Source organism: Antennarius striatus, chromosome 19 (assembly GCF_040054535.1).
Source record: "Antennarius striatus isolate MH-2024 chromosome 19, ASM4005453v1, whole genome shotgun sequence".
Classification (NCBI taxonomy): Eukaryota; Metazoa; Chordata; class Actinopteri; order Lophiiformes; family Antennariidae; genus Antennarius; species Antennarius striatus.
In genome coordinates this window covers 15,259,441-15,267,751 of record NC_090794.1, presented here as the reverse complement: position 1 = coordinate 15,267,751, position 8,311 = coordinate 15,259,441, and the positions used below count along the sequence as shown (strand labels likewise).

The following is an 8,311-nucleotide window of genomic DNA, read 5'->3' as shown; positions in this document are numbered from 1 at the left end:
TTGGCTGTACACACATAACAGCATATAATTGTTATATGTAAACTTAATCCCTCAGCAAAAATCTATTATTGGATTATAGTCTGTTGAAACCTGTTGAACGACTTCAGAAAGTCTTGTCCTTTGAGTAATGCCCGTTCCTCCCTTCTCCCACTGAAGGCTGATGCGCGTCAGCAGTCCGTCCTCCGGACCACCAGGGAGCGCTGATGGTTTGCCTCAATGACGTCACACAACATTCTTTCATTAATTAACCGAACTACGTCCGTATGTTTTAGTCCAAACTCCGGAGGACGAAGACCCACCAGGTAAAGTAATAATAGATTAAAGAGTTAATTTTGTAGTTGTGTCGTCACATGACCACCAATGAGCTATGACGAAAAGTTGGCAACGAATTTTAATTGCACCATTTGTAGGAGTGAATCTTAATTGAAGAAAAGTTGATTATATGTATAATGACTTAAAGGGTGCGATAAGATAACAGGTTGTCGATATCATGAGAGTGATTGTTAGTACGTATATCAGAAGAATCAAGATCGACCAGCGGCTGAACTGGATACGTGTGTCGGTGAGTTGGTGAGTGGGCCGTCCAGGGGGTCTGTGCCTGTGAGGGGTCAGGAGTCCCACCAGACCAGGCAGTGTGGACCGTAATGGTCAGGTCCCTGGGAGTTGAGTTAACATTCACTTTATTGACGCCCTCAATACAAAACAGTCAATCTTTTCTTTTACAAGAAGAATAAATTCTGTTTTAAGTCCAGTAAACATGTTTACTTACAGGAATGGTTTATTTGGCGTAATCCTCATGAAGAACTTAATAAAAAATGTCACAGATTTAGTGACTTAAAGACATTACAGTTGGGTTCAGTAATTATAATAAAGACAGGTTTACAAACGTTCAACATTTATATTTAATTGAACAGAACAATTTTACAATATGTTAAATGATTATTAGACAGCACACAACAACAGTATTACCAAAAAAAGACTTAATGAGACAAAACAAGTTTTATAAAAATGAGTTGGAATCTGTTTGGAAACATTTAAGCAGTGTCAGAATTTTGTCCTAAAGCAGTTTTTTTTATTTTTTTTAAACTAGCGCTAAGATGGACTTGCAGCTCCCACCTCATGACGGAGACGTCTTCTCGGTGGTGGACATGCACACAGGAGGACATCCTTTACGGATAGTCCTTAGAGGCTACCCAGCAGCCCAAGGGGACAGCGTGCTGTCCAAACGTCGCTACGTCCGGGACCACCTAGACCACCTGAGAAAGACGCTGATGTTCGAGCCTCGGGGACACTATGATATGTATGGAGCCCTGGTGGTGAAGAGCGAGCTGCCAGGGGCCGACATGGGGGTGCTGTTCATGCACAACGAGGGCTACAGCACCATGTGTGGACATGCCATCATTGCGCTGGGACGCTTTGCCGTAGACTACAATCTGGTGAAGCAGCCCCAGTCACCCGAGACCCAGGTGAACATCCACTGCCCCTGTGGGCTGGTGAAGGCGTTTGTGGAGTACTCCAATGGGAAGACGGGAGGAGTCAGGTTTCACAGCGTGCCAGCTTTTGTTTTCGCCACAGGTAGGACGCTCAGGATTGATCAGAGGAGGTTGTGTGTCCTGTAGGGCTGATGAATCGACTGTCCTTATAGATGTGATGGTCGCGGTGGAGGGTTTTGGGGATGTGATCGTGGACATCAGCTATGGAGGAGCCTTCTACGCCTTTGTGAGCGCCCAAAGGTTTGGCCTTGATGTGACCAAGTCCAAGACACGAGACCTGGTGGACGCAGCCACAGCCGTGACTGACGCTGTCAAGTCTCAGGTGGAGCAATGAATTAAAGTACCCATGATTCAGAGCGAGTATGAGAGACCAATGAGAAATGAAGATGAAATTTCTGTTATTCCTGAAGCCTCTCAGGTTCTTTCACACTAGATTGGGATAATGAATTGATCTTAGATTCAAATTGATTCATGGCTGCATTGTATAAGACTCACTTTACTTGTAGGTTAAGTTTCTCCATCCTACCAGTGATGATCTGGCCTTCTGCTACGGGACCATCCTCACCGATGGCAATGATGACTTTTCCTCTGATGCCACAGCCAATGTCTGTGTGTTTGCAGATGCTCAGGTACCTGGTGGCGATCCCGCCTTTAGAACAGTGTTTACATGGAGGAAAACATTTGATGAGGTTCATGAAGTTTTAAACACTTGTTATAAATCTGATTCTAGGTGGACCGAAGCCCCACTGGTTCTGGCGTGACGGCCCGAGTGGCTCTTCAATATCACAAAGGACTCATCCAGTTGCATCAGACCAGGACCTTTCAGAGTGGAACCACTGGATCCCAATTCACAGGCAGAGCTGTTCAGGTACCAGAGTTGTTGAGCTTAGCCCACAGGAGTGGGACCAGGTCACATGATCACCCACGCTTATTTGTGTCTCTCGGCCTGGTCATGTGTCCATAAATCCATAAATATTTCTCTAGCAACCGCTAGGAGTCAAAATATCAGAACAGCCCATGGTCAGGAACTCTTCGAAACATAATCCCTCAGTTTGCCTGGTCAGGTGGAATCAGTTCAGAATGACATTGAATTAATGACTGCATATACTCTATGGGAGATGTGCAGAGTTACGGCAATTAGAGTAATAACGCTGAGCCATACAATGAAGTTATGGGAAAGAGTAGTTGAAGCTAGCCTAAGGGCAGAAGTGAGCAGTGTGGACCCTAACCCAAAAAGAGTACTACAGATGCAGTATTTGCTTTGAAGATGTTGGTAGAGAAGTAGAGAAGGCCAGAGGAGCTGCATTGTGTTTTTGTAGATCTGGAGAAAGCTTATGATAGGGTGCCCAGAGAGGAACTGTGGTATTGTATGAGGAAGTCTGGAGTGGCAGAGAAGTATGTTAGAGTGGTGCAGGACATGTATGAGAACTGTAAGACAGTGGTGAGGTGTGCTGTAGGTGTGACAGAGGAGTTCAAGGTGGAGGTGGGACTGCATCAGGGATCAGCTGAGCCCCTTCTTGTTATGGTGATGGACAGGCTGACAGACGAGGTTAGACAGGAATCTCCATGGACTATGATGTTTGCAGATGACATTATGATTTGCAGTGAGAGCAGGGAAGAGGTTGAGGAGAACTAGAGAGGTGGAGGTTTGTCCTGGAAAGGAGAGGAATGAAGGTTAGCCGCAGTAAGACAGAGTACATGTGTGTGAATGAGAGGGACCCAAGTGGAAGAGTGAGGTTAGAAGGAGAAGAGATCAAGAAGGTGGAGGATTTTAAGTACTTAGGGTCAACAGACCAGAGCAATGGAGTGTGTGGAAAAGAGGTGAAGAAGTGTGCCCAGGCAGGATGGTAGGGTGGAGGAAAGTGTCAGGTGTGATGTGGGATAGAAGAATTTCAGCTTAAATTAAAGGTGTACAAAACTGGCGAGACCAGCGATGTTGTTTGGTCTAGAGACAGTGCCAATGAGAAAAAACAGGAGACAGCTAGAGGTAGCAGAGATGAAGATACCGAGGTTCTCTCTGGGAGTTACCAGGATGGATAGGATCAGGAATGAGTACATCAGAGGGACAGCACATGTTAGAGGTTTTGGAGATAAAGTCAGAGAGGCCAGACTGAGATGGTTTGGACATGTGCAGAGGAGAGGTAGTGAATATATTGGTAGAACGACGCTGAGTTTTGAACTACCAGGCAGGAGGCCTAGAGGAAGACCAAAGAGGTTTATGGATGTAGTGAAAGAGGACATGAAGGTAGTTGGTGTGAGAGGTTTGATGGAGAAGACAGGGTTAGATGGAGGCAACTGATTCGCTGTGGAGACACCTGTAGGGAAAAGCCGAAATGAGAAGATATTCTCAATAATTTTTTCACGAGATAATCTGGAGGACAGTATCATATCACATTCATAGCTGTTGTAAGTGATGTAGAAAGTTCACCTTAAATCTGTGGTAATCATACCTGAGACATGAAACCAGAAAACCTCCTACGTGTGGAATTTTAAACACTGGCTTCTAAAAGGTAACCTTTATTAGTGTTGCAATTCAGCACCTTTTTTATCTTCTTGGTTGCACATGGAAATCTGTCAAAGCATCTGAGGTGAATTTTTTTATCCGTAATTCAATTAATATTTTGAAGGAAAATTGTTGATGAATGTATTTTTTTTCCTGCTCAGGAGACCACATGTGGAAACTACAAGGCCGTCATCGTGGAAGTTGCTGGCAGAGCTTTTTATACTGGAGTTTCACACTTCGTGCAGGAGACGGATGACAAGCTGAAACACGGCTTTCTGCTGAACTAAGTTCAAAATCCACATTTTGTGTTTACATGTGAGCTCTAAGAAGGGGTGTGGATCCATAATGAACTGTGTCAAAATTATTATGTAAAAATATTCCATTGGTTTTAGGTGTTTTGTTATCAAAACACAGTCATCATGGCCGGAATAAAAAAATATTTTTAATGAGCATTTTCATAATGAATTTAAAAGTGTAAGATGTTTACCTTTGTTAGTTATTGAGAATTCCAGACTGCAGCTAAGTGAACACCCTCCACCTCATCCTCATCCAAGGTGGCCCTGAAACACTGGGCCCTCGGGCTCCTACAGGAGCCAGAGTTCAGTTTGTTTTGGAAGGGGGGCTGTAGTTGGAATCTTCATTTCTAATGAATATAAACCCAAGAAAACAATTATCACCATGTTCCCTTTCTGCCCCTATAACACTAAGGACTTTAATGAGCAGGTTCAAACATTTTCTTTGAAATGTTTGTGGTTATATTGAAGTTGATCATATTAATTGCAGTTACTGACCACTAGATGGAGCCACGCCTTGCTTTCACAACCCAACTTGTATAGAAAGATCCTGTTTACAGGGCAAAAAAACTCCCAGACTAAAAGGTGCAATAGAATTCAAAGTGCACAATCTTGTTGACTACAACGAAAAGCACATAACTGTTCTTATTATTTATTTTCAACAGATCAATATAATGGAAGGCAATATTTAAATTATAAAAGTCCAATAATGGAGTTTGACACTGGATGGATCCACACTGCTCAAGGAACAAATCTAAAAGTTTGACAAACTTGTGATGTCTTCAAAGCATTTTTCTTTTTTTGCAGTGCAAGTCCATCCAGTGCTCAAAAAACATTTCATCCATTCAATAAAAACTTAGAAGAGGTCACGCTCTTCAGACAAACGAGTGTATTGCATCCATTGGTATGGTTTTAATGGCATTTAGCATAGTATTTATAGGTGCATGTGTAACACAACCTGCACGTAACCATATATATATAGATAAATGTAATCTATGAAATGAGTGTCCAACACTTGTTGAGAAACTGCCGGATAGAACCGGGCCTTAGAGATTACCCACGCATCAATTATCAATAGAGTTAAGGCCAGCTCTTAACATGAAAAAAGTTCAAATAAAACATACACTGATCAGATATATAAATCCTGCATATCGATAATGAATAGAAAACATGTCTACCTCTGCAGTCTAAACCACAACTGTCTCAGTCTTGTAAGAACTCTGAAGAACAACAGTGTAAAGAAGTTCAGTCTTCCTCCAAAAATTACGTTTTGGACAATATAGGTGTGCAAAAGCGTCCCCTCTAAACCCACGACATTAGTTCGTACAAAATGGCCCCTTGAGTTTTATGGAATCATCTGCGATGGATGGAGCGCGAAGCCCTGGAAGAGTCTACACATTTCTCTCCGTGCATAGACTCTGACATACAGAAACACCACGTAATGGTTCCTACCACACAAACATGGACATCTTTTACACCTGGAAGGAAATGTCTGCTCCTGAAGAACAACCTTTGTCCAAACTGATCCCCCAGAAGGAAATAATCTGATTTGGTCTAATAAATTTTGGCTTATTCTCTGTTCAACATCAAATCAAAGGATGAAAGGTCCAAAACATGTTGAGCTGTGGGGCAGCGATGAAGCCGAGGCGGGTGTAGAGGAATGTGCATGTCAGTTCAACCTAACACTAATGTTGGGCATGGTGGGGGGGTGACGACCTCAACCCCTTTAGAAGTTGAGCTTCGTCACTGGTCGCTCTCTAGAATCTGCCGTCTGGTTGTTGATTCGCTTCCGGTTGCGTTTCATCTTGGACAAGTCCTTGTCAAAGACCTCCCCCGACCGCAGCGCTGACACCAAGTCATCAAATTCTCCACCATCTTCCTCCCCGTTGGCCTTTGCTTTCCGGGCCTTGCGCTCCTTCTCCCTTTGCTCTTTCAGCTGGGGAGAAATAAAATTATTTTTAAAGAGGTCCTCCATTTTTTGCTGGATCAGATGTTTGTACTCCATTACTCGTTTCCTCTAGTTGAGAAGATTGATGGCACCCTGGTGTCTGAAGCTACCACCTGCAGTTGTTTATTTTAGATTAGCATGAAGATAGGAAATAGCCTGACTCTGTCCAAAGGTAACAAAATCTGTCAACATCGGAACAGCTAGTTATTGGCTGGACTCACACATTTCCAAGTTAACTGTTTCTCCTTGTTTCTGCTGTTTGCATGAGGCTGCAGAGCAACTGATTTGATTATGAAATAAGACACGAGAGTGGTAGTAAAATCTAATAATCTGTTGGATAAGTAACACAAAATTATCGAAAAACAGTATTTTGAATAGAATTAAAGTAAGAACATGTACGGTAACGTTCTCAGTATATTTCTAAGAGCAGATGACCACATAGGACTGAATGACCAGTGGTTCAATTTACTGGTTAAACTAAAGTCAAGTTTTGTATCGTAGTATCTTCTCAATGAATGAATCTAAAAAGGTTTCAGATTATTCTCCACAATCTTAAAATATCTCTGTATATTGTGACAACTGTGGGTCTCCTTCAGACACGTACCTGAGCTTCCATTTTGGCCCTGCGCTCCTCCTCCTCCTTGCGTTTCCGCATGTTCTCGTTCTCCTGCTGAGCCTCAGAAAACGACTGCAAGAACTGGTCAAAGATGCCAAAGAACTCGTCTGGCTGCATCTTACTGGCATCTTCACCGAAGTGCTTTACTGCCCTCAGGAACTGTGTGACCAAAGAGAAGGGGCACGCAGGGAGGGGCGCATGGAATTAGATTTACAGCAGGACACAGAAGAAGCATGTTTTACTGAGTCTTTGACTGTTTTATAGGAGACTCATTAGGTCTCAGCTCTTTGAAATAAGAGCAGGGGCACCAGCAGTGAAAATTTGAAGGCCACGTTAACCCAGATCTGAGCGGCTACTGATTACAGCCAAATCCAGATTGGAGCCAGAGCCCAAATTAAGGCAGTGTGTTTATTGAGTATTTTCCACAGTAGGTTAAAAATGAGAGCATCCAGATGTGAGAACATGTATCTACTGTCCATGATGCACCAACATGACCAGGTGGGGGAAAGCTGCATTTAACTTTTAATGCTGGGTAATCAAATGGGATAAATGGGATACATGACACATGGTTAAATTCACACTTTTCTCTGTCACATCTTTTATTCCCTAAACCATTTTCTAACACGCAAACTATAACCAGTCGCAGATTGTTTGAAGGGTCAACCTGTTCCTCTTTCCCAGCCAACAGACCCTCTGCAAACACTGATATACAGTATTTAACTATGAGACACCGTAAACGAATTACAGAAAACAGCACATATCTGAGCACACACAGCAGACGAGTACATTTAACTTCTGGGTGCCAAGCACTTCTGAGAGAGGTGAATATTCTCAGGTTTCTAGCTGTAACAAGCTCATTCCCTTAAAAACCCAGAAGTGTTAATTCTTAAGCCTTTTTTTACTGGGGCCACCCACGTGAAAATGTAAAAGTAATTAAATAATGTTGGGTTGCCAGGTTCAATCAAAGCCAATGTCCATACAATGCTGGACTTACTGGTGTAAAATAATCTAACTCTCGCTTCCTGGTTTGTCTCATGACCGGCACACACTGAGCCGGCTGGCCGTTAAAACGTCAGTGGAGCACCGGCAGGAAGCTGAAACGCTTCACTCCTGCTGTTCGCTTTCCTAGAGGTGACTGATGAGGTCATTAAGGCATGTAGAAACAGCTGTGCAGAGAGGAAATGGGATGCAGGCTTTCAGCGTTTATGTACCAGTGACAGTGATGCTACTCAAACAAACCTGCAGCTGGACCGACTTACCAGCTCCTTGGCTTCAGAGAGGGAGTCCTCCACATCAGAGAAGCTGAAGCTGGCCACGGTGATGAACTGACTCACCACTGACACAAACTTATCCCCAAGCTCCTGCTGCCGCTTCCTCTGGTACTCAAGCTCCTAGGGGAGGAATGATTAAACATGATCCAGGAGAGGGAAACTGAAGGAGGCATTCATTCGCTCAGCA

General features: G+C 43.4%; 2 protein-coding genes across 5 annotated transcripts in view; one reads left to right on the top strand and one right to left on the bottom strand.

Moving 5' to 3' along the window:
* The first annotated feature begins 248 nt into the window (after positions 1-248).
* Positions 249-4,672, top strand: LOC137613076 (trans-L-3-hydroxyproline dehydratase). Of its 2 annotated transcripts, none has more exons than XM_068341925.1 (6): positions 249-302; positions 1,091-1,575; positions 1,646-1,815; positions 2,000-2,122; positions 2,224-2,361; positions 4,158-4,672. In XM_068341925.1, the coding sequence occupies exons 2-6, from the start codon at positions 1,098-1,100 to the stop codon at positions 4,281-4,283; spliced, it is 1,035 nt and encodes a 344-aa protein (XP_068198026.1). In that variant the 5' UTR covers positions 249-302; positions 1,091-1,097; the 3' UTR covers positions 4,284-4,672. The 2 variants fall into 2 exon arrangements, with proteins under 2 accessions (XP_068198026.1, XP_068198027.1); XM_068341926.1 differs by lacking the exon at positions 249-302 and adding an exon at positions 411-562.
* Positions 4,673-4,925: 253 nt separating this feature from the next.
* Positions 4,926-8,311, bottom strand: part of LOC137613075 (disheveled-associated activator of morphogenesis 1-like) — a 43,280-nt gene continuing 39,894 nt past the window's right edge. For all 3 annotated transcript variants that reach the window (XM_068341922.1, XM_068341924.1, XM_068341923.1), the window contains 3 exons: positions 8,113-8,244; positions 6,842-7,012; positions 4,926-6,225 (listed from right to left, as the gene is read on the bottom strand). In XM_068341922.1, the coding sequence (XP_068198023.1) occupies positions 6,016-6,225; positions 6,842-7,012; positions 8,113-8,244 (513 nt within the window). In that variant the 3' untranslated portion in view covers positions 4,926-6,015. The remainder of the gene's footprint in view (positions 6,226-6,841; positions 7,013-8,112; positions 8,245-8,311) is intronic.